This window comes from Pangasianodon hypophthalmus, chromosome 22, assembly GCF_027358585.1.
Source record: "Pangasianodon hypophthalmus isolate fPanHyp1 chromosome 22, fPanHyp1.pri, whole genome shotgun sequence".
Classification (NCBI taxonomy): Eukaryota; Metazoa; Chordata; class Actinopteri; order Siluriformes; family Pangasiidae; genus Pangasianodon; species Pangasianodon hypophthalmus.
Genome location: NC_069731.1, coordinates 6,295,920 through 6,322,358, shown reverse-complemented (window position 1 = coordinate 6,322,358; position 26,439 = coordinate 6,295,920). Strand labels below are relative to the sequence as shown.

The following is a 26,439-nucleotide window of genomic DNA, read 5'->3' as shown; positions in this document are numbered from 1 at the left end:
GTTTTTGTCCCACGGTTTTTGGTCTTGTGATTGAAAACCAAAAATACCCACACATTGCATAAGCATTTTTCATTTTGCCTTGTAAAGTGATTCTATTTGGGGGAAAAAGTGTTTCCGAAGCAAAAAAAAAAAAAAAAAAAAAGCAAGCCCGTAGCAGTGAGTGTTGTGTTCGGGCGCTCTCAGGGTGTGAGCTGACACAGATTCAGCGTCGCCATGGCGATGCATGTTCCAGTTTTTTCCCTGTTCTATATTCACATCTCTCTGTTATCCATCTTCACCTGCTGTGCAACTCCTTTAGTGCGTTTGCAACACAAGCCTCGTTTTCCAATTCCGCTTATGAGCAAGCCATGTGAAGCTAACGGTAATTCATCTTATCCCGAGCCGTCATCTTCACTCACCTCTGCCTCTGCAGGGCTCTAATTAATCTCTGAGGTAGCAGGATGATATATGAGGAAGACAGGAAGGTAACTGGATGGCCTTTTTCTCTGCGCCTTGAGGTGTTCGGGTCTCTTCAGGTGCACGATTTTCACGTGGAGGATAAATTCATCCTAACCTACATTCACTGGGGGAAAGAGGAAGCTTTGCTTAACCCTGACATTTTAAAATGTATTTTAAAATACCTAGAACGTCTTATTTTCATCTTAGTTTTAAGCAATGTAAACAATATTTATGAAGATAGACACACCAAACACTTTAACATGCTAGGGGATGGCTAGTTTCATACTATCATATAAACAGTAAATGATATTTAATAGTTGTTGTACATGTTCATTAGCGACATTTTGCCAAGTATGTTTTTGTTTTCAGTTTAGCATTGTTCTACTTTTGGGAACGATTCGAAATGGGTCATTTTCTCACGATTATAACATGTAGGAAAATCTCGTCCTGGATTTTTAGGATTTTTACCTACTGTGTAGGTAAATATGTATGATATAAGTATGATGGTGCATTAAATGGGAGTTCGAGCTCCTACTGTTGGTTGGAAATACTTTAGCAGTATGGATTCTTCAGTGAAAAATATTTTTCAGTTTAGAGTTAATGTTTCATACGTAATTAAAGCTGATTTAAAGCTCAGTCGTAAACATGATAAACATAACCACGCGTGATAGTTCTGAGCTTAGCTAAGTTCTTAGTTTAACTACATTTCTCAATAATGTTGTAATAGTTATACAAATTTTTAAATCAAGTAGCTGAAGTAAGTAGCTGGATTGTTTTCTCAACAGAGTAGTGGAGTAGCGTTGATAAGCAATAAACTTCATTTTCTTAACATCATTAACAGGTTATTAACATTCAAGAATCTTATTGTGAATGAAATTCGTAGGTCTTACGAATGCAGCAAGGGTAAATAATAACAAATAAAATAACGAATGTTTAAAAATTGTGCAAGACGTGCAAATTGTGTTAGGTAGCCTACTTCGTTTTGGTTGGTTAGATGCACAACTTGAGATTAATGGTTGCTAGGGAGTCTCTGAAACTGACCTGAGAGAAACAGAAAACCTCGATTGAACTTTTCATCAGTATTTTCTCTATAATAATGAATTAGCAACATTGCCAGGCTGGATAACATAGCAATCAGCTCAAAACCTTATCCATTGATTATCATTGATTCCAATCGGACAGAACTTTCTAGTTCAGTGTGCTCTTTCTAGCTCTTCATCTACATCAGAGGTCGTCAGCTAGAACACCATGTTTCGGATGCAGACCCAGCAAATAATTTTATTGGCCCGAGCCAGAAATACTGTAGCAGAGCTGTTCAAATGATGAAAACTGGAGTAGTTCAGCAACTGCAGGTTTCTGAGCATGACCCAGTTCAGCTTCTGTAGAAAATTCTCTCTCTTGTGACATATCCAATCACATGAAAATTATGTAATGTAATTTATTTATATATTTAAAGACAGTTGGACAAAGAAGTAAGTAAGTAAACCGGTTAGTCAGTTGGTTAGTCAGTGTGCCTTATTCATTTGCGTAATAAGATTTATATAAATAAAACACCCTGAGATGATCACACTTAATCTAATTTATTTCTGTTGCTAAACCTGTGAGCAGCATTGTTAAAATATAGTGCACTAAAGATCAGCATGCTGAATTCGTAAAGCAATATTTTTAAAGGAACAAGGCTTTTTTTAGCCTGTTAATCTCTCTATGTTGTGACTCACACCCCCCCAAGCAGTGAGACACGGAACCAAAAATCCAGGACTGTTGCTTGTTTCTGTGAGCCTGCACACGTTCCAGCACAAGTTTAACAGACTTCCTTGTTTTCTTTTTAGACTTCCTTAAAAAGTGTTTTAGTTGTATGTGGAATGGTTGGTTCCTCTGCTCCTGTTTCCTCATTTACATTACTCAGCATGGTGAAGACATTGCGTCTTACAGGGGAATTGTATAGATTGTGTTTATGTTTTTGGTATTGCAGTGCACTCATTGTTTCATCATTTCAATCCTTAGTTCTCATAGGAATTGTGTGCAGTTCTAATTTGCATGAGCTCTTTTGACTATCCATCCATCCATCCATCCATTTATCACACATCTTTCTTTTTCTCTCTCTGTCTCACTTGCCATCTGTCCACATTTGCACCATAGATGTCAAGGAAGAGAGTAACACTTTTGCTCGCAATGTCACACTTCTCCTCTCACGTCCTTCCATACCCGACATCACAGAACTGTTTTATTTCTGATTGCTGAAGAGATGCGTGTCAAAAATGTGTCTAAAATACTTGCATCCTCTTTGTCCTGGAAGAATGATTATACAACATGGACGGATGTATATTTATGTATATGATATGCTGAGGAAATTTATAATACCAACCAACTTCCTACACAAACGTTGTACAACTTCTGTTGATACTGGGACCAATAAGAAGAATAATCACAATGAATAACACTTATTCTGATTGGTCAATTTTGTCTAACAGAAACTCACATAAACAGGTTTTAAAAATGTAGGTTGATGTTCATCATTTTTGGAAGGAGTCTCCAGTGTCCTGTCAACAATTAGAGGTCAAACTGTTCCTTTAAATTTTCCGATGTCTTCAGGGCTTCACTTAATATGACAAACTGCATTTTTTAATCTGTTAACTTCAACATAAAAAAGAGAGACTTAGAACAACTAATGGAACAACTGTTTCTAGCTGCTCTAACATAAGTGATAACAGAAACTAACTTGTTTCAAGTGTTTTCCACAATGTTAAATGTAACTATAAATAGATAAACGTATGAAATGTTGTTCTTTAATAAATAAAAAATGTTAGCATTGGCAAATTGCCGTTCTATAACAAGAATAAAACACATCATGGTGTGCTATTATTATTATAAAATAATCCGTTAAGCTGGAAACAGTAACTCCGTTTGATATCAGGCCACATCACATTGCCTCGTCGTTGATTATTTTCCTATAACAACATGCGCTGTTATGTTTTATTCCTTATATAAGATGATACTTCCTTCCTTATATAAGATGACAAAAAACAGGCAGTAGAATCAAAACATGTGAACAGGAAACACACAGAAACCAAGATCGGTTCAAACAAGATCCAAACAAGAAATCTAACTACAAAAACATGCACAAAACATCCACAGGCAGTGAGAAATTTGCAGAGAGTCAAATGACATGTGACAAAACCAAATAATTCCTACATCCTTATACTGAGTCTTTGATTGCTTGTGAACATTCAATAGGTGATAGGAGCCGGGGCTGGTTTTCAGAAGGCTGGGAAATTACAGCAATATTATTTTCTCTCAGACAAGGGTATGTAATAACGTAAAAAAAAAAAAAAAAGTACAAACAAAATCATAGAAAATGATTAAATTTTAAAGTAATTACATCAATTTGAACTGGTTTCAATTTGTTTTTTTGTTTTTTTTTGGAAACCGGAAAGATATTTCATAGCAAAAGCATCATCCCGACATGAAGCGCAAACAATACACACCAGTTGTGTGACCTTAAGCTCCATCTGTGAAGTGCTTTTGCCTGGGTAATTCTCTAGAAAGGGCACAAGCACAGAAGTGACAGTGTGCAGTACCAAGCACAGGATCCAGACAGATATCAAAGGATGTAAACACACCGATCTGCTCCATTAGTGTGTTTATTCACATACCCAGGGTCACATTGCAGTGTCTGGAGCTTCATCAGTCACATGCAAGAACACACACACATTCCACCATTTCCTCTACACTACAAACCAGACATGTTTATATTGGCTTTTCGGGATATGATGCCTCTACAGCCATTGTCATAAGTAAGGCATTTTTTTTTCACGTTCCCAAAAAACATGAGCCTCTAAAAACATACGGTGGATTCCAGACTCTGTGTCTACTTTCAATATGACAAGTTTTATTGTGTGCTCATGACTGCATGAATTCTTGTTCCTTCTTTAGCTATGAGGGAGTTCATAGTGTCTGCCACACAAACAGGAGCACACAGTTTGGATGGAGGGTTTCAGAGAAGGGCGTTTCACAATAATTACACATTGATGAGCTGGAACAGGCAGCTGTTTATGAAATTAGTGTAGGAGCAGTTTTCAAGAACTAGCTGCTCATTTTTTGGCCTTCTACTAATCAAATACTCAGAGATGTGAGTCATTTTTTACTTAAACCTAAAGAGCATATGGAATATTATGAATATTTATATTAAAACAAAAAATTGCTGTGTGTTACTTTGATGCTTTGCTACTTGGTTTGCTTCAGGAGAACATCTTTCAGATTCTTTCTGTACAGTTAATCATAACATAGTAATAATACGGTAAAACTCTATGTTTTAATTATCATACTATGGTATAATAGGTCAATTATATAGCAGTTATTAATTGCAATATATTAATTGAAGAATGAGATTAAAGGAAAAATTTTGTACTTTTTATCCACAACATGCAATGTTGTGGAACATTCGCACAAGAAGTTAGTTCCTGTTATCACTTTTGATACATCAGTTATAAATAGTCCTTCCCTCTTGAAGTCCCTTGAAATTAGTAATACAAAAATAAGACATATACAAAAACAAACATCTTGTCATGTCATCAAGAAACTGAACACAAAAGGTCAGCATCCTCCATCTTAGAGTCTTTCCCATATCTGAAACAGCTTTCCTGCTGACTGTTTCAAAACGCTGACACTGGAGAATCCTTCCAAAGCTGTTAAATAAACGTCTCCTCACGAAAGCATCGCCATATAACCAATTAGATGTTTTTCTTTGTTAAGTAACAATACAGTTGCTAATTTATTTATCATTAGGCTTACATTATGTGGTGTCTGCCATACACTTCTCTGTGAATTAGCGGTTACTGTAATAATGAAAACATATTTGATTCGTCTTGTAGCTGGAACTATTTTTGGAGATGTTGTTATAGAAAATCAATCAACACCTTCTGACCAGTCAGAAATGAGACTTCAGCAGTGCTGTAGTATAATTATGTATGCAATTATCCAATCAGCCAATCATATGGCAGCAGCACAATGCATAAAATCATGCAGATACCATTCAAGAGCTTCAGTTAATGTTAAAAAAATGTAATCTCAGTGACTTTGACTGTCGGAAACTGCAAGAATGGTGCAATGGTGCAAAAAACAAAAAGCATCAAGTGAGCGACAGTTCTGCAGGCGGAAACATCTTGTAGATGAGAGAGCTCAGACAAGAATGGCCTGACTGGTTTGATCTGATAGGAAGACTACAGTAACTCAAATAATCACTCTTTACAACCGTGGTGAGCAGAAAAGCATCTCAAAATGCACAACATGTCAAACTTTAAGGCGGATCGGCTACAACAGCAGAAAGCCACATCGGATTCCACTCCTGTTAGCCAAGAATGGAAATCTGAGGCTACAGTAGGCACAAGTTCAACAAAGCCTAGAGAGTTGAAGACTGGAAAAAGACCTGGCGATGTTTTTCCAGTCTTCACCTGGCTTCAGTCCTCATCTGAATGCCCTGAATGTTTTTAACTGTGTCATATTTTAATCTGTGGGGTGTTTTTGTGGTCAGAGTTAGGTGACCTTTATGGCACCATTCTACCCTTCACCGTATGTAATAATTTTAATACTCAGGTAAATCATTTTAATACTCAGGTATGTAGTCACTAATGGACACTGTCTTAGGACATGATCTAAATATAAAGAGTGTTTAGAGCTATTATTTATTGCTGTTTAAAACAGCGGATGGCAAATTGGCCCATGGCAGATGTTTTAAGGCTACCATAAACAAAGACTAAATGTGCAGCCTCTCTGCGCGTAGCACTACGAAGACCATTCTGTAACACTTTACTTGAACTCTGCCTCGTAAGACTAACATAATCATGTAATAAGCCATGTCACATGCTAGCATGAATTGTCCTGACTGTTTACGTTCAATGTTAATTATGAGCGTCATGTTGCCAAGAATTGATGCTTAATGTCATGACAGCTGATGTCACCTGCTAATTTTTGCTCTTCAGATAATTTAGCCTTATGTACAAAAGACCTGTCTCAGCATGGAATGGGTTCTGTCTTCACTGAGATGACTTTGCAGACACCACACTCTGAACACACTGATGTGAAAATACCACAGTCAGATGTTAATTGTATAATCATCTGAACGTATCCTAGATGACACAGCAGATATCTGACACAGACCACATGCACAAGGAATTGAGCATGTCCTACTAACCCTGAGTGCCTCCATTTTAAAAGTGGGTTCTGGTTTAAAAAGTTCACACCATTCCCTGCTGACAAAATGAACTAATTTGAATAATAAAGAACAAAATTTACATACAGAGTAATACGCAAAGGCATTAGCTCACTGGCCTAATGATGCATGCTTGACATTTGCTTTTCATTTCGATCAGTCAGTAAGTGAATAAGAGTGCCTTTTTGGCGCTCGATACAAAATACTGGATGGTAATTGAATTGTTGTAACTGGTCCAGATGAACGTATTTTAAATTAATTTAGAAAGCTTTTATAAATATGTTATAATGCTGACTTTAATCTTTGAAATGCCAACTTCGGGTGTACCTTTTTGTACTCTAAGAATCCAAACACACATTTGTAGCCTCTTTGCAGTAGCAATGGACGATCCACTTCTCAGCATCTTATGTCTGCAATATTATATTGGCCACATCCTGTGATGTGTCTGTGTGTGTGTGTGTGCTTCAGCACTGGATGAGCCATGCTAACACTTTGTGATTCAGCTCCATATGGTTTTAACTGACCTGTAAAGTCATTTGATGACATTCTCCTACAATGTACTTAATTAGAGCTAAATTGCGCATGGATAGGTTGGTGTTCTAATGATATATACATGGTCCACTGCCTTCCTGACTTTTAAGTGGTATTTTTGAGACCTGGGGTTTATATATATATATATATATAGAGAGAGAGAGAGAGAGAGTTTGCCATCCTGCCTATGCATTACTATCTCGATATTTTACTGTCTTGTTGCTTTACTCTAAGAACAGGAGAGCCTGTCAAAACATCTCCACCCTCATCATGTTTCTTACCATATATTGCCATTTGGCAAAGGATCCATGGTATGAGCAGACATAATGGGTCATAAATGAATCAAAGTGGTGTGTACTGGTGGTAGAGTAGTAGAGAGTGAAGTGCATAGCTAGCGCATCGTACATAACTGGGTCATAGTAGTGCATAGCTGGATCATATTATTGTATTATGGGGGCATACAGTAGTTGTGCATTGTGGGGGTCAAAGGAATGCACTGCATTGTGTGATCATAATAGTTCATCATGTGGTCATAGTAGTGCATTGTGTAATCATAATAGTGCATTATTTGGTCATAGTAATGCGTTGTTGGATCATAATAGTGCATTATGTGGTTATAGTAGTGCATTATGGGGCTGTAAATGTACATTACAGGGGAATAGTAGTGCAGTATGTAATGATAATAGTGCATTATGGGGTTATAGTTCTGTGGGGTAGAGTTCTGTAATGTAATAAACCTGTGCTGAATGATATTACGAAGACCATGTATTGAATATCATATAGATGACTTTATATAGATTATATAATATATATTGTTCAAATCTGAGGTAAATTTTAATCTCGTAAAATAATAATAATAATAATAAAAAGACATTTTGGACTCCTTAAATGGGATCTTTCATTTCAGCACTCCTGTACCTTTATTCTTATAAAAAGTGCTTGCACTCGGCACTCCTTAAATCCCCCAGCAGCTGTGGAGAAAAGGATAGAATGCTCTTTCCCTAATAAGATCTTCATCTTTTAATGAACGTGTGTAATTAGTTCTCCCTCGGCTGTCTCCTATCACTAATCCCGTTGTGACATCAATGTAGGTTTTTATTTATTTATTTATTTTTTATTTGAATTTTTTTTTTTTCAGGTGAGCACATTCAGAGCAGTGAGCTCTTTGTATAAAGGTCATAATGATTATAATATAATAAGATCTAATGTGCATTGATTCTGACAAAATCAATAAGCATTAGAGCTTCTACTTGAGCTAGCTTTCTTTACAGAAGTCTGTGTTTTAGGGACTGATATTTATTTGCAAAACCTGCTGCAAAATCTCTTTAGACCATCATATTATAATTGTTGTATTATTATATTACCATATAATTATTATATATTTGTTGGTTTTAATTCTTGTAATGTTTTTCTATTTTAGTCATAGGTTTAGTCTTCTGCCAGAAATAATGGTAACTAAGCTAGCTATCAATACTCTGTGGTAGCATTTAGCTAGCTATTAATTTTCTCAGGTAACTTTTAGATAGATACCAATTAACTTCTGAGGTAACTTCAAGCTAGCCATCAGTAATCTTCTGTGGTGAGTTTTAGCTAGCTATGAATAATCATCTCTGGTGATTTTAGGTAGCTATCAGTAATATTTTTGGTGACTGGAAGATAGCTATCAATAAGCTTTTAGCTAGCTATCACTTGTCTTCGTGGTAAATTTTAGAGTAATTTTCTGAGGTAACTTTTATCTAGATATCAATACTCTTCTCTGATAAAGTGTAGCTAGTTATCAGTAATTGTCTGAGGTAAATTTTAAATAGTTGTCTATTATCTTCTTTTAGCTAGCTATCAGAAATCCCCATGACAACTTTAACTGGTTGTTTTAATATTCTGTGGTAACTTTTAGCTAGCTTTCATTAAAATTCTGCGAACATCTGTGGTAACTTTTTAGCTAACTAACAATAATCTCCTGTGACAAGTTTAACTGGCTTTTTAAATATTCTGTGGTAACTTTTAGCCTGCTATCATTAAAATTCTGTGGTAACTTTTAGCTACCTATCATTAAACATCTGTGGTAACTTTTTAGCTAGCTATCAATAATCTCCAGTGGTAACTTTAACTGGCTTTCTCGTTGATATTCTGAAGTAACGTTTATCTAGCTATTAGTAATTTTCTATGGTAAAGTATTGCTTACTATCCATAATCTTTAATTTAAAATAATTTTGATATTCTGTGGTAAGTTTTATTTAGTTATTAGTAATTTTATGTGGTTTATTCTGTGTAGTAGCTATGTTGTGAGTCATTCTTAATGTATTTTTTCTATTAAAGTTGAAATGAAAATGTTTTTATTATTGAGTCAGACTTCTTCCAAGTCAACATGCTGGGAAATGATGGACTGCTAAGACCATAAAGTGAGAGAGCCTGTAATTATAGGCAGACAAACAGCCGACTCTGTTTGTTATCTGAGTAGAAGAAACGTTTACTAAATGGAGGGATGTCACACCTTGTGTGTGTGTGTGTGTGTGTGCGCGTGTGCGTGTATGCGTGCCAGCCACGTGAACTGGGAGTGTCTGGCGTGTGGTGCATGGTCACTCTGGAAGTCAGGAGGATAGAGGAGATGCTGTGATTGCTAATGGCCACACAGACACACACACACATCCACACACTGATGCTGTATCTCTGGGTAGAGCTCATTAGGTCTTAGGTGCTCATCCACAGCACATCCTCCGATTGGCTGAGAAAGGAGGAAAGGAGGCTCTGCTCCCCCTCCCCCTCTCTGTGTGTATGAGAGAGAGAAAGTGATAGAGTCTGAGTGTGTGCGCTCTCTAGAAAAGAGAGGAGCCGAGACGAGAAGCCAAGACGAGCTCTAGTGCTGCATACTCCAGGGATCTCATTCACGCACATACACACACGCACACGCATACCCAAAAGACACCCAGTGCAATCTGCTACTACTAGGGACATTGTTATTGTCTAAGGGCTTCGCTACTTATAAGGAGCAGCTAGTTGATCTCAATTTTGAGCATTCAAGCATCTTCATTTGAGCTCTTTCGGCGCAAAAGTGATCCGAAGGCAACATGGGAAGGCAGAGCCACGATGCCAGTAGCACCACAACGAGCACCGGATCATGCTCCAGCTCCGGGAACGGGCGCATGCAGCGCTCGCAGAGCCGCATGAGCCTGTCTGCCTCGTTTGAGGCACTGGCTGTCTACTTTCCTTGCATGAACTCGTTCGACGAGGAGGAAGGAGGTGAGAGAGAGATCCTGGTTCTTGGAGTCTGGTGTCTGGTGAGATGGAGAGATAGCAGAAGAGGAAGAGAGGGATGCATGCTTGGATTTGAAATTTTCTTAGTCATATAACGATATATATTGCAGACATTTATTACAGCATCATTTCTATCAATAGTTGTATAATGGATTGTTTTAGATTTAGACATCAGAATTTCAACCTCTCAGACATGCCAAAAATATTTCGTTTTGACAATTCATGCATATCTTATTCTATTTCTACGTAAAAAAAAATCCAGCATAAAAAAATATGCTGTGTGTTGACCAAGCTTCAGCCAAGGTTGCTAGCACATATCCTGACCTTGACGCTTCAGTCTAGCTCTTTCGCTCTCTCAGCTTCTTGGTATTAATAACATACTAAAACTGGCTAATAACTTTCCAGGAGTAAGTATTTGTTTGACAATCTTAATATGTGTAATCTTGTGGAAATATAATCTTGTGGAAGAGGTGGATGAATGCTAATCTAGAGAGATTGTCATCCAAATCTAATCTGTAATCTTAAGCATCCCTGATCACAAACGTACCAGACGATTGTCTGTGAAGGGAGCTTTCATTCAGCTCAGTTTGATTTAATAATGAGCGCAGGATTAATGAGTGAGAGAATTTTCTTCCTGGAGATGGCATTTGGAAATGGGTTTATCTTCTCAGAGGTAATTATGACCCTGTTAACGAGGGCATGTGCACTAACGCTGATGATGCGAGGTGGTCTCTGTTGGCACATTGTGCATTTAGAGTCATTCTGAATGCTCAGAATCAAAGGTAGAAGAAGAGGATGCTGAATCAGAAATGTGAATGTAGTGTGTAAAGGTTTGGAAAAAAATAGAGCTAAATTATTACTTTGAGACTTTATTGTGTTGATGTTTATGATTTAGGTTTGTCTCCTTCTGGGGATTGAACTAGATCTCATTAAAGTTTTATACAAATGATTCACTGTCAGGAAAAAGGGTACTAAACTGTATCTTTCCTCATCCTTGGAGTGGTTCCCTTATCTTTTGTACTTTTAATATGTCTCTTTCACCTGAAAAGGATATAATGTACCTTGAAAAATGATTTGAGGTGCATCATTGGACCATAATTACTTTTTAGCATAACGTTTTAAAGGTACATTACATGCACCTTTCTGTGTAAAAGATACAAAAGGTACAAAAGGTATAAATCTGAGCATACCAACCCAGCAACAAGGAATGGTACAGAGCAACAAGGAATTATACAGTTTAGGACAATTTTTTTTCTGAGAATGTTTGGCACAAATAAAGTCATAAGAAAAGCCACAACTGCTAGCCTTCTGCATTTGTAGTTAAAATATATATCTCTGTCTTCAGTGACAATAGAAGAAAGTGGCTACAAAGATAATAATAATTTTAAAAAAACAGATACAGAGGGTTCATTCCACTACCTTTTTTTTTTCGGAAATATCTAGGTAGCTAGTTAACATCAGCAGGTATAACGTAAACATATAACGTTGAATTAAACAGCTATGTTTGTCATGCTCCGTCAAAACAGTTACCTATATTGATCATTCATTGCTTTGTCACGTTAATGGGGTTAAAATTATTAATGGTCTTTTAGGATCAGCTTACATCTGATTAATCCTATGAATCCTAACTGCTCTCTTAACTTAATCAGCAACAATAACAACAACAGATAACGAGCCGCCCAACTTTAATTGGTGCTTGCAGTTTTGGATGGTCACGGTATTTTCATTTTCCTGTTTGTATAGGTCACAAACAAAAATGTATCCACTGCTATTTGAATCTTTCACGCTCATAAACATTGATTAACATGTCCATGGATGTTGGAAGAATCAGTCATCTGTTGCGCAGTCCTGTTTATTCTCCCGACAGGTCCATGCAAGCTGAGCTGCATTCATGTATTTGCACAAATTTGACATATTGAATTTAATAATACAGTATATCTCCATCTTCAGTGATATTAGAAGAAGGTGGCTTTGCATATTGTAGGAATTATATTGTAGAATATATTGTTTAGTAATATTGCCATTACAAATTGCAAGTATAACTTGAAAGAGATTACATTAAGGCATTTGCATTACTTGTACCTTGGGAACCAAAAATGTACGGTACTTTTTTCTTTAACAGTGAATATATTTCATACTAATTGCTTTTTATAATTAACACTATTGGTGTTATTCTTTTACTTGAACCTTATTTGTACTATTGCACCAATATTTGAAGCTATACAAACTGTGGCACACAGTTCAGCCAGTACTTGATCTTTTTTTGTTTTGTTTTATTTAGGTTTCTGCTTTGTGTTTGTAGGTTTTAGCTAAGTGTTTTATTTAAAGTGTGTGATGTACTCATGACTTCATTTACTTCTTTAGCTGGTCAATAAATATGCATAATAAAGCTAACTTTGATCTTTACTTAACAGGAAGTGGTTTCAGCCTAGGATCAGCTGATGACCAGCTGATGTCTGCTTTAGCTATAAGCAAGGCTTAGTTTGATCATGTTGACGTCGCTGGTCACATGACCACACTGTCCCTACATTCAGTCAGAAAGAATTCATTAAGCAGTTGGAATGCTGAAAATACGATTTAACATAAAACCTCACTGTGTGTAAGAGCTCACACAACAAAACCTCCTGCCATGTTTTCATCTCTTCACTGCTGTAAGTCATGGACTGGTGCCAGTTGTGGTACCTGGCGGTGACCGGTGGGGTGGTATGGTGGTAGCAGGGGAGGGGCTTAGCGACACCTAACAGGAGATAGGCAGTGTGTGAGTGTTCAGTGTTTGTAACATCCAGAGATGAGCAGCATGTCTGATAGAACGAGTCAGCTGTCACCTCGGATCAGCTGAGGAGGACCACGGTTGTGTGCGATGTCCGTGAAATTGCAATAAACTATGTCTCAGTGTCACCTCAGTTACAAGATCTACTGTATGTACTGCGTTACACTGAATATTAGGCAGTATTAGGCAGTGACACCAGTCATTTGTCCATTTGTGTAACTTATATTATTCTGTATCAGCAAAGTGTGCTTAAATACATTAGCCCCTATGGATGCCAAATCTAGCCGCGTTTCAGATATGTGAAGCTACAGTCTGGGCTTGAAAGAAATCAGCCCCATCCTCTACTTCACACCATTCTGTGTATTGACCAGTGTTCTTGATTCCAGTCAAAAGGAAAAAAAATCTAAATTAAATGTCTAAAAAGCAAATAAGATGATGTGGATCCAAAAAAATCGGCCTTATTTTTATGTATTTATCCTCAAAAGCTTTCCTATTGGTTTCACTGTGGTTACTGAATAATTGATATGCTTTAAGGAGAAAAAGTGAGGTGCAACACCAGGTGCAAAGGGTGAAACACCAGCTATAAAAATGTATTACTATATTAGTTACTTTGTTTTCATTACCAGCAACAAAACTTTTTTTTTTTCTGACATGACAAACTATTTCTTTATTTCTTTCTGCAGAACTTCTGCTCTGAATTCATGACTAATAACCGCCATTTTTTCTGTTCTTTGTGCCTCTGTGTAGAAGCAGGAGGAAAGAAACTGCGCAGCACTGTTCAGAGGAGCACCGAGACAGGCCTGGCTGTGGAAATGAGGAACAGAATGACACGGCAGGCCAGCCGTGAGTCCACTGATGGCAGCATGAACAGCTTCAGCTCTGAGGGGAAGTGAGTAACACACACACGCACACTTATATAACATAAATGTACCATCAGGCAGCTCTTTATGTGTTTGTTCATGGTGTCAGAGTCTTAACAGTAAAAGTTGTTTCTCTGGTAGCCTGATCTTTCCAGGAGTGCGACTCTCTGCAGACAGCCAGTTCAGCGACTTCCTGGATGGACTAGGCCCCGCCCAGTTAGTAGGCAGACAGACTTTGGCTACACCTCCCATGGGTGAGTGCTAAAAATAAACCAGGCTGTTTGACTAAGCAGGCTTCTTTGCTTCAATTTGTATACAAATGCTTAGCGTTCCAAGAGATATGTTAATGGAACACAACGTATGCCAGTTGCTTATCCTGGATTTCTTCTTTCCGTGCCCAGGCGACATTCAGATCGGAATGGTGGAGAAGAAAGGAGCTCTGGAGGTGGAGGTCATTCGGGCCCGAGGCCTTGTGGGTAAACCAGGCTCTAAGGCACTGCCAGGTAAGATTGGATTATAAATCATCATATAAACCATCAACATAATGCCATGATGTCCAAACAAGCCATTTATCTAACCTGAGTGCAATAACTCTGTGTGTGTCCAGCCCCTTATGTGAAGGTGTACCTGCTGGAGAATGGAGCATGCATAGCCAAAAAGAAAACAAAAGTAGCACGCAAAACCTTGGACCCTCTTTATCAGCAGCAGCTGTCCTTCGAAGAGAGTCCAGGGGGAAAAGTCTTACAAGTGAGCAACTTTTTTCCCACCTCATATATACAGTACAGACCTCAGATATATGTAATATAGAATTCTGAGGTTCTGATATCCTGAGGTTCTGTACACAACATTTTACAACAGACTATACAATAAACTATACACAACACAATACAATAGACTGTACAACCAGTAAGCGCAGGACAGTAGAGTCAATAAATTACCATTGTACATGTATTATTACATAATACATAATAATAATAATAAATTACAATAATAATAAATAATTACAAGAAGTTTGTATTTGTCTCAATTATGGAGGGTCAAAACTTTTATCCATCTATACAATCATCAAATAATTCTAATGCCTCAGTGCTGATAACTGAAAGTGAAGGCATTAGATGTGTAACATTATTTCTCTTTCGTCCATCAGGTCATCGTGTGGGGAGATTACGGCCGAATGGACCACAAATCATTCATGGGCGCCGTACAGATACTTTTAGACGAGCTGGACTTGTCCAACATGGTGATTGGCTGGTTCAAGCTCTTTCCCCCGTCCTCATTGGTGGACCCGACGCTTGCTCCTCTGACTCGAAGAGCATCGCAGACATCTCTGGACAGCAGCTCTGCGCCGTTCAGCCGCTCGTAGCACAGCGCTATCGACTAGCGTGGTTGTTGTAGCATCATCCATCATCACGATGGTGGGAGTTTGAGATTTGAGGCCAGTTGCTGCCCCTCCCCAGTAACACACACTGCATGCTTGGTGTTGTCTTCTGAGCCTGTTTCTTAGGGGTGAAAACTAAAAGCGGTCCTGTGTTTGCTCGCAAAAAAAAAAAAATGATAATACTAATAATAAATAAATAAACCTAAAGCCTCGCACATGTTGAGCATGGAGAGCGACCCCTACAGTCGGGGAACAGCCAGACGAAGGAAATGGACCTGTTTTTTGTCCTTTTCGAAGCCATGGGGTTCTACACAAGCCCATATTAACGCTCATTTGTTTCTCTTCCATTATCGTTCATTGTTCGTTTGTATGTGAACGGGTGAAGAGTGTTTCTTGGGTCATGCCATTTAAACAGACCCAGAGTTTGTGATATGGAAATGAGTCCGTATTAAACCGTCTGCACTCCCCAGATATGCACACGATCGCAAGCGAGACTGTTTATAGATTTTTTTTTTTAAAAAACAAAACAAAAAAAAAAACGCAATACTGAGAAGGTTATCATCAACAGAAAAGAGAAGGTTCAAGATTTCCTGGATGAACGTTTGGAATGGAACGATTTTTCTGTTGATATTGTATGAAGTTTCAAAGGGACTCTTTTTTTTTTTCTTTTGCATGGACACAAAATTTAGCTGATCTCAAAGAAACAAATATTTTCTTGAGATTGCAACTTGCAGAAAAAAAAGGAGAAAAAAAATATACGCAAATGAAACAGATCAGCCATTTTTTTGAAAATTTCTATTATTTTTAAAGAGAAATTTAACTAGTGCATGGTTTTCATGGGGAGTGAATGCAATGGCGTGATTTAAAGAAAAAAAAATTAGGAATCCTGTTTTATTATCCTAAAGCCTGTGCTAGGGTCTATATTGTATTTTTACGGACATTATGATTAAATAAGGACTTTAGAATTTATTTACGTGGAGAGATAAAAAACTCCTGTTCGAGTGAGGTAAAGAAAATGTAAAATGTATTATTTATTTCAATGATTAAGGCGGAAGCCTTACAGAGATAATGTGCAAATTGTACATGTTTCTTTTTCTCTCTCTTGTCCCAGGGTAACTCTTGCTGCTCTTGTCAGATTTTCCCCTCCGATACCGTTTCGACGTTTCCGCAGGGCTGATCATACAGTCTTGCGTTTTGTACTTTATTTGGACTCGATTTGATTTAACAAGCATGTTGAAATGGATTTTCTGCAACATGGCTTGGGCACAGCGTGCAGTAACACAGCATGTTTTGATAAAGATTTGGAAAGGAAAAAAAAAAAAAACAGAATAACATTTTTTTTGCAATTTCTTGTACAGTGCATGTCAACTATGTTACTTTGGTCCCTGATTGAATTTTAAGAAAATTTGGCTGGGTTTGAACAAAACATTCCACCAATTTTGTCCAATTTTGTTTAAAAAAAAAAAACAAAAGAAGGGAATTTTATATCCTGGAAACAGATATTTTCCCCCAGTATTCAGGATGAATGATCCCATGGTTGATTTGCAAATGGTTTCCTGCATCTCATGGACAGTTGCAGTATTGCATAGTGCAGTTTTACACACATGACCCTGGAACTGGGACAACATGGACGCTCGCATGACATGAAAACTTGCCACATGATAGAATATAGAAATTTCTAGATTTTCGTCTTCTTGCTTAGTTTTCAGGAAGTTCCTTTAATATATTTTTGTTATTTTATTTACAAGCCAAGACCAGTTAATTTTTTTATTTTCTATTTTAGTAATTATCAAAACTTTGAGATGACTCTTCTAGGTATAATATCAGAATGGAGCTATACAGAGACATTATTCCTCTTCCATGTAAAGCGAAATCTATTTTGGTGTTCATTCAGTATCTTTCCTTTTCTCTACCAAGCTATGTATAGGTTCTCTCTGATTTGACAATTGTATATATTATATGTCATTAGTTATGGAATTTGGATTTAAAAAAAAAAAAAAAAAGTAAGCAGACATCTATAGATAAGATCGCACGGAATTGGGATAATGTCTCACTCGACTAAGACATGTTACACCCTTTTTGAATGCCTTCTCTTTTTTTTCTGGTACAATGCGTTCATGCCAAGGCTATGTCTTGGTTAAGTATGGTTGAGTACAGAGATTTATGTAAGTTATTTTTCAAATTAAACAATAAAAAAGGGATATTACATTGAATCTGTGTGTTGGAGATCTTTGGTTAGGACAGTTCACCACAACATGAGAAGAAATTAAGATGTATGATGTGCAGTAAGGTTCATATACAGACTGCTACACAGATTAAAACGTTTTAATTCATCATTAAAAAAAACCCAAATAGACTCAGATAGTATATAGCCTTCAAGAATATGTTATTTAAAACTGAATTTTTTAAAAGATGTTTGATATTGAGATATTTAAGGAACAAAACAAGAAATAATGGCTTGATGTGAAGCTAAGAGCCACTCCACCCTGCAGTTGATTATTTTCCAATAACAGCACTTCCCAAAGTGTTCTATTCCTCTTAAACCACAGCAGTTTGCAAATGATAACATTTTTAAAAAAAAATAGATTAAAGAACAACGTATCATAACTGTGGAACGTCCATGAAACAAGTTAGTTCCAGTTATCACTTACGTTATAGCAGCTATAAACAGTCGGTCGTTCACCAGCCTCTCTTTTCTCTCTCATTTGAAGTCAGTTAGACCGAGAAATGCAGCTTGGCGTGTTACTGAGGAACTATAACGTCCTCCATCCTGCAGACGTCCCTGTTTTAGAAAACTTAAAGGAACAGTGCTACCACTGACTTTCACAAAGCATTGAAACTGGAGGCTCTTTCTCAAAATGCCTAATAAACTTAAGGATTGGGGATCAGAAACATTTTCTTTTCTTTTTTTTTTGTCTTGAATAGAAAATATATTTTTATATTACTGCTCCAGCATCCATCCATTTTCCGTACACAGGGTCATGGGGGCCATATCCCAGGGGACTCGGCACAAGGTGTAGGACACCCTCGATGGTGTGCCAACCCATCGCAGGGCACAATCACACACATCTTCACACACTGTGGGCAATTTGGAAATGCCAGTCAGTCTACAACGCATGTCTTTGGACTGGGGGAGGAGACTAGAGTACCCGGAGGAAACCCCTAAAGCACGGGGAGAACACGCAAACTCCTCGCACATGGAGAATCGAAGAATCAAACCCCCAACCCCGTAGGTGCAAGGCCAGTTAGAATGAAATGAAAGAAGGGATAATAACGTTCTTTAGATGTAATACTAAGCCTACTTTGCTTATAGTTCAATTCAATTCAATTTTATTTGTATAGCGCTTTTAACAACGGATGTCGTCACAAAGCAGCTTTACAGAAATGATATAAATTGTAAATGCATGAATTTATCCTTAATGAGGAAGCCAGAGGTGACGGTGGCAAGGAAAAACTCCCTGAGACGATATGAGGAAGAAACCATGAGAAGAACCAGACTCAAAAGGGAACCAGTCCTCATCTGGGTGACAACGGATAGTGCGATTATAAATAAATCACTTCTATAACTGTGTACTACATGGACAAATAGCGCAATTGTATAACCAGGAAATTGATGACAGTTTTCACATGAAGTCTGTTTTGTTGAACCTATCCACTGTCCGCTGATGGAGACCTGAGTGCAAAACTGCTCACAGCAAACACAGCCCCAAAGCCACCTCAGCAATCACAGTCCCAAGCCATCACAGTACAACTGCCCATATGAACCGCAGTCCAAAGCCATCTCCACGGCCCCCAAGTGGCACCAATCTCAATGATCTTCAGGCCGTCCATGCGGGGCCACCCCCAGCAGCAGTGAGCGATCTCCAACCGATGAAAACTCCAAAAAGAAGTAGGGCATTAGGATGGATCAGGCAGGTCCGGAGAGCAGAAGGGGTCAGGATCACTGAAATCCCAGGAGTAGCATGTGTAGCTCGACAGAGAGAGAGGGAGAGAGAGGGAGATATGAAGCCTATATTATAAATGAAAGCAAATAGTGCATTTAACCAGAAATGTGTATATAATTTGAACTTTTTCAGAACAACCTTCTACTTTGCAGTGTGATTTGTTGCCTGTAGAATCGTAGGAAAAATATTTTGTATTTTGTATATATAACATCATATCTTTCTGTAGCCAGGCGTGACAAATTTTGGACAGAAATTTTGGCCTACTGTGAAAAATGTTTAGGTTCAGGTTATATTTTCCTGAAAGTACAACCTGAAAAATAACATAATTAACTGGTTAAGCACTTTTTAAAAGTAATGTTTTTACTCTCGAACTCTGTTTTTTATTAAGTTATAATATTATTATTATATTGTTATATTCATTTGTTATATTAATATATCATATTATATTATTATGCTTTTTTTTTGTTTTAGTCACATGAAACGTTTCTAATCCCTGCTTCTTCCTGAAACCTTCACCATATCAACAATTAGCTTAGGTTTTTAATCAGTTTATGTGGATTATCCACTATACAAGAAGTGTATAGTATAGTAAATGAGCTGTTTTATAGAAACAATAAAGCATTACAGCAAAAACCTGTGATTTGCCTTGTAGCTGGAACTATTGTCAGAGCTGTTATAGAAAATTAATCATCAACCACCTTCTGAAAAATCAGAATTGAGCGTTCAACAGTGCTGTGGTATAAAATGACATGATGTTTAATGACTAAAACCTGAGAAGAATGGGATTATTCTCATAATTCTTAGATAAGAAATGAACTTACTGGGGTCCAAAAGTCTGAGACAACATTGAAAATCTTGGATTTTTTTTTTCTTTAAAATTGGAAATAAACAAAACGTTTTAGAAGTGTGAACATTTTAAAACACAGAAATATCTTCAGTATTAAAGATTTACAGTATTTGTAAACTTGCTGTTTACATTTAAGCAAGTTTGTGATATTGATCATGTTAACTCCTTTGTACAAAAGGTCAGATTTCTTTGAGTCTTATGTTATCCATTGAAGCACGTGTTCAGATGGATTTGGATCTAATATGGACCTAATATGGATCTAACATACGAATTTTACACAAAATCGTGGAGTGCATGCGAGCTCGAGTGAAGGCTGTCATTAAATCAAAAGATGGACATACCAAATATTAATAAATTCTGAAATCCTTGTAAATATTTCTAAGACATATAAGTAAATATTTCTAAAACTCAAGCTGATAACATATTTTGGTAATGAAAAAACTGTATTAAATTTGAAATAGTGAAAAAAATGTATTTATTTATTTAAGATATGTCACAACCTTTTGAATGTCTTCTAATTTTTTCCCCTGGTACAATGTGTTCTGGTACAGTGCTGTATCTTGGATAAGTATGGTTGAATACAGAGTTATTGCTTTTCATTGCTATTCAAGTGAAATATCATGACTTGTTATATGTAAGCAATTTCTGAAAAAAAGGAAGAGAAAACAGCACTGGCACTACTCTACAGCTGTACAGCCATATTTTCCTTCCCTAAAAACAGCTCCTTAATTGTGGTTCCGTCTTATGAGACATCTCGTGAATGTGAGTAAACATTTGTGGTTTTGACTCCATAAAAGCTGAAGAGGAAATTCTTTTCTACCATTTCTATTATTTCAAGAACTCTGTGGCGTGTGCAGCTCAGCTCGTATCTGCTCAGGTGAGGTAGCTTAAAACTTCAAATACACTAAAAGATTCTAAGATTGTAATTCTATTAAGAATATATAAGATAAGATTCTATATAATATAATCTTTTATAGCTCTTTTATAGCACTTATGACAATTATGGGATGGGTGTTGGGACAATTAGCTGAGGATACTGGATAATTGTATAGTTTAAACAGTGCTACACCTCATTAAATTTTTCAGATTTTATAGTGTTACAACCTAGAAATAAAATGGATTTAATTGGGATTTTATTTCACTGAACTACATAAAATTATGTTGAAGTCAAAAAGTGTATCTATGGGGTTTTTAAACTTGTTTGTAAATAAACTGAAATGGCCTAATTACATAAATATTTACCCCCCAACTCAGTACTTGGTAATGCCACCTTTGGAAGCAATTTGGATAATTTTCTTTAAATATATGTGTGTGTACAGTGCCATATAAGTGAAACACATTATTATTATTATTATTATTATTATTATTATTATTATTATTATTACAGCTATAAGTCTACTGAATCAACTCCTTCATTAGGATTTTGATTGTTCTTTTTGGCAAACGTATTCAAGCTCGGTCAGTTTTTTAATGGTAAACAGCAACTGTCTTGCCAAAGATGTTCCTTCACACTGAGGTTTGGAATCTGCTTCTTGAGCTTTGACTATTTGTTTAGGGGTATTGTCCTACCTCAGTCTCAGGTCTCTTGTAGACTGCAGACTTTTCCTCCAGACTTTTCCTGTATTTCCATTCTGTTTGCCCTCATTCCTGACCAATTTTACCAATTCCTGCTGATGAAAGGCATCTTCACACCACTATGCTTCACAGTGGAGACAGTAATTTCTGCGTGATGAAGAGTTTTCAGACCCTAGAACCTTTTTTCATATTTGCTGTGTCTCCCATATACAGTACACTGATATTGGGAAAGCAATGACTTTCTTCTCGCCACTTTTCCATGAAGCTTAGCTTTGTGATAGGTCTATGCTATTGTTGCTCTGCTGTGGATTTTTTCTGCTCCAGTATCATTGGCTGCTTAGTTGCTTCTCTGAATAATGCCCCTCTTGCACAGGCACTGTTCTTCCATATTCTTTCTTTTTTTTTTAATGGATTTAATGGTGCTCTAAGGGATATTTAAAGTTTGGTACATTTTTGATAATCCAACCCTTACTGGTGCTTCTCCAGTGATACTCCAACTGTATCCTGGTTGTTTATCATGCTCTTTTCAATTGAACATTGATGGAAAATTACTGTTTAAGCGCTATATCCCTACCATGATTGTAGCTGAATTAAACAAGGAGCTTCCCAAAATACCTTCCCACCATTCATGATTCAAGATTCAAAGATTCAAAGCGTTTATTGTCATGTGCACAGTGAGGAAAACCAAGTTTCCCTGTACAACGAAATTCTTTCTTTGCTGTCCACATTGAATGCCAAGATAAATGCAAACTATGTAAAGAAAAAAATAAATAAATAAAAACAGACATAGACATACACATACAAACAGACATAATAAAGTGTAGCTATGTTGCAGAAGTAGAAATATAGATTATGTATATAGAAATATAGGTTATGTACATCTGTATGTGTGAGTGTGCAATGTTGACTTGTGCAAAACAATAGTACAGTAACATGTGCAATATTGACTTGTGCAAAACAATATTACAGTACATGTAGTAACAGTAATGTGTTCACATGTAGCAGTAATATGAAGTATATCGCTATGTGCAATACTGACTTATGTACAAAACAATAACAATAACAAATACAAAAACAATTGTACAGTAGCCTGTAGCAAATTGAGTGCAACTGCACAATAACAATAGCAGCTGTCGCATTTAACAATGTGCAAATCGAAATGAAGCTACCTGATAAGAAATAGCAGCAGTAACATTTACAAATGTGCAAATTGATGGGTTGATGATGATGGGATGATGATTCATGGGATGATCATTTGAATTATTGTGCATGCTAGCAAACTTACAATTAGAACTCCAGAAACATTTTGGAAGACATTTTGCTAAAAAGTGTTAATTTCCTGTATGTATGGAGACTTTTGGGACACCGGTAGAGAAAGTGAATAGAAGCTCCTTGCATATGAATAATACATAAACCAACTTGTCATGCCTTGTTTTGATAGCTCCTTTGTCTTCATGATATATATATACATAGATACATAGATACATACATACATACATACGTACATACATATATATGTGTGTGTGTGTGTGTGTGTGTTCTCCAACAAACTCTGGTACCTTACAGAAACAAGGCTATTTGCTTTAAGATCATGTAACACCATATTTGCGCAAAGGTAGACTCCACTCAACAACTTATGCAATTTCTAAAAGCAACTGATTGCACAAGAGCATATTTAAGGGCTTCACAGGAAATGATGTGAATATTAATGCAATCAAGACTTATTTTCTATGTACATTTTTCTTTTTTTTTTTTGACATAAAAATCCTAATAAAGCCATTTGATTTCCGGCACATACTTATGAATTCTTACAGTATGTTTTTGTCCTGCTGCAGTGTCGGCTATATTCATGATAAGAACTATTTTTCCGTGTCATTTCAGAAGAAGCCAACAATGAACTTATATAAGTTAAAAGCGAGCCTGAAGATGACTTCATCCCAGATTTGTTCCCTCTACACTACAAAGAGCGAAATGAGCTGGAGTGAGAAGTTCCTTCTGCTTATCTCATGCCTGATCACCAGTTTCATTTTGGCTGTTTTTTTCCTCCTTGGTCTCCGTTTCCCCTTAAATTTTGGCATTGAGGTCTCCATTGCTACCACTGCAGTGTTTTGGCTTTGTGTTACGCTAGCTATGTGGTTTTCTCTAAATGTTCGCTGTTTTGGAATTCTGTTCCTGATGTCCATCAGCTTGAAACAAGGCAAGAAACAGCTCCTTATAGCTGGAACAACAATAGTGATCTTCTTGAACATTCGGAACACTCTGATGAACCTGAAGGGACTTGGAAAGAGTTTTGTCTGCAATTTGGAGGAAAAGCTTGTTGCCATTAACATAGCACCTCTCAGCAACTATATCCACATGCTAAAATGGGTGGCTTCCAATCTTAAAGAAGGTCTGACCAATATTTTGGGGGTGGCTTATCACACTGACTTCAAACTGAAGCCAATTGTGCATTCAGGAGAGTTCACGAAGAAAATATCTGAAGCCCAGACGACCATGAATAAGACTGCTGAGAGTGTGTTGGTGGTCATTAATGGAATTTCATCCATAGGAAAGCAAATATGTCCAGTTTTAGGGGTCATGATACTCATTATTGCCACGGGTCTCTACCTGAGGAGGTTTCGCTTCAGCAGAAAGCAGAAAAATGTGTTAATTACAAAAAAATTCTTGAAGTATGATGAAAGCCAACGATTACAGGGAAAGCCCTCAGTTCTTCCTCTGACTAAGAAGGAGTCAAAACGTTACATTATTGTTCCGTCTGCCCATTTAACCAAAAAAGATGTGAAAACCATGCTTAAATTCAGCGTCTCGATTGTAAGTCATAGTATGGCCTGGATCTTCTTCGTAGGACTTGATGGTCTTGTTTATTGGATTATCTCTGTTTTAAGCAAGCGATTAGAAGAGCTGAAGCCACTCCATGTTCCTGTGTTACTGAAAGTGGAGGTAAAAACGCAGATATACTGTATATTTATGCTTTAGTTTGAATCAGGGCTATCAGTGTTGCATATGTAGTGCTTATGTATTTATATGTTTTACTAATTTCAGTGGTTCAGATTGTTCAATTTAATCGGAATATTTTCTTTTCTTGCATCCACCTCTTCTGAGCCAGGAAGGAACCTTCTTTATCGGCATTAAAGTTGAACGTAAGCAAAAAGTCTATGACTTTTCCTACGATGTGCCCATTTTTGAAAAGAAGTGCTTGCCAGCACCAGAACTATGGCTCTACAAATCAGTCCTCCCTCTGTCAGTCATCTTTGGATTGCTGGTTCTTCTGGTCCTGGTGTCTTCAAAGCTCAGTCAGTTGAGACTCATCGTTTCTGAGCAGTTCTACTCAGAAGATGCAGAGAAGCGGATTGCTGAGCTGCATGCCAAGATCCTGAAACGAAGATCGAAATGGACGGCCAAGAATGCAAAAAGAACCCTGAAATCATTTGCCACACAGGTTGGTTTTCCTTTGTAGTTACTTTCTGATGAACAAAAATACAGTATCGTAGTATTTTACTGGATCTGGAGTATTTTTTCCCCTGAGAGGATCTGTTAAATTCAACGCACTGATGTAAGAAATGGTAATCAAACACGAATGCCAGTGTCTGAACTGCTACCTTTTGAAAAATTAGCCAGAATTTCTCTAGGACGTTTTTACTCTACTAATATATAATTTTTCTCTTCTTTCTTTCTAGCTCCAATTTTGGTTTCCCATCATTTTCCGTTGTCAAAACACCAACCATGAGAATAAAATATAAGGTTTGTTTTCAGTTTATTTTTAAATATCTCGCTCATTTTTATTTTTATAGACAAAACCTAGCTTCATTGGTATACATTTTGTATGCACCCGTTAGACATTATTAGAAAAATGGGCTAAATCTGGAATTGTCTCTCTGGGAGACTCTTAAAGGTTCTATGTCTAACTGTACAAATACAGCAGCTAAGAACCTTTACCTATCCAAAAAACCTAAAGAACCCTTAAAATACCCTTTTTTATTACATAATGCAGATACTTGAGGTGAATTTGTGTCATATGCATTGTTGTGTGCTTTCATATATTTATAAGAAATGTTAATATTTCGGATGCTTAAACACCGTCTTTTCCATACCGGTTATTTATTATTGTATATGTTGGTTATTAGATGTTTCATTAATTTTAAAATTAATTTTGTCATTTTAATTTTTTAAACTTCAGAATACTGGTTATTTGACTATAGTTGAATATTAATATATTTATATAACATACTCATGCTGTTAATACACTGTCATTGCTTATTGTTTGGATTATATATGATGTAATGTACAGATTATTTATATTTAAGCATCAATAAAGAAAAGAATGAAAACAAATGTGTATGCAGTTTACTGTATAGTTGGAAAATACAGATCAAGGTCATATTGATATGGAAATTGTGTTTATTACCAAAATATTTCTTTTTATTGCAGAACTTGTAAAATTTTACATTTTAATGTTGCTGAAAAGCATCAATAGAAACTATCACTGCTTTCCAAATGAAGTATGGATGAAAAACATGACCATTTCAGAAGGGCTAAAAGATTATAGGTAATAGATCCTCAAGCTGAAAAAAAGTGATAGTTTTGTGGTTAAGGTTCTATGCTTGTGACTGGAGGTTTGTGAGGTTAAAGAGTGCTA

General features: G+C 36.8%; 2 protein-coding genes across 27 annotated transcripts in view; both read left to right on the top strand.

Moving 5' to 3' along the window:
• rims2a (regulating synaptic membrane exocytosis 2a) overlaps positions 1 to 17,650 on the top strand; it is a 194,220-nt gene extending 176,570 nt beyond the window's left edge. For 24 of the 25 annotated variants that reach the window (XM_053227795.1, XM_053227790.1, XM_053227786.1 and 21 more), the window contains 5 exons: positions 13,947 to 14,088; positions 14,201 to 14,313; positions 14,461 to 14,562; positions 14,667 to 14,806; positions 15,207 to 17,650. In XM_053227795.1, the coding sequence (XP_053083770.1) occupies positions 13,947 to 14,088; positions 14,201 to 14,313; positions 14,461 to 14,562; positions 14,667 to 14,806; positions 15,207 to 15,422 (713 nt within the window). In that variant the 3' untranslated portion in view covers positions 15,423 to 17,650. Of the gene's footprint in view, positions 1 to 9,964; positions 10,415 to 13,946; positions 14,089 to 14,200; positions 14,314 to 14,460; positions 14,563 to 14,666; positions 14,807 to 15,206 lie in introns of those variants that run through there. The other variant, XM_026924856.3, reaches the window with a different exon arrangement.
• Positions 17,651 to 20,861: 3,211 nt separating this feature from the next.
• Positions 20,862 to 26,439, top strand: LOC113532744 (dendritic cell-specific transmembrane protein). 2 transcript variants are annotated; one of them, XM_053228095.1, is made up of 4 exons: positions 20,862 to 21,105; positions 23,685 to 24,743; positions 24,910 to 25,242; positions 25,481 to 26,439. In XM_053228095.1, exons 2-4 carry the CDS (start codon positions 23,697 to 23,699, stop codon positions 25,541 to 25,543), a joined length of 1,443 nt encoding a protein of 480 aa, XP_053084070.1. In that variant the 5' UTR covers positions 20,862 to 21,105; positions 23,685 to 23,696; the 3' UTR covers positions 25,544 to 26,439. The 2 variants fall into 2 exon arrangements, with proteins under 2 accessions (XP_053084070.1, XP_034154031.2); XM_034298140.2 differs by lacking the exon at positions 20,862 to 21,105 and having other exon boundaries at positions 23,280 to 24,743; positions 25,481 to 26,438.

Coding starts and splice junctions, on each gene's coding strand:
- LOC113532744 (XM_034298140.2), top strand. CDS start 23,604: ATGAATTCTTACAGTATGTTTTTGTCCTGCTGCAGTGTCGGCTATATT. Junction 24,744..24,909: donor CTGTGTTACTGAAAGTGGAG/GTAAAAACGCAG, acceptor CTTCTGAGCCAG/GAAGGAACCTTCTTTATCGG. Junction 25,243..25,480: donor TGAAATCATTTGCCACACAG/GTTGGTTTTCCT, acceptor CTTTCTTTCTAG/CTCCAATTTTGGTTTCCCAT.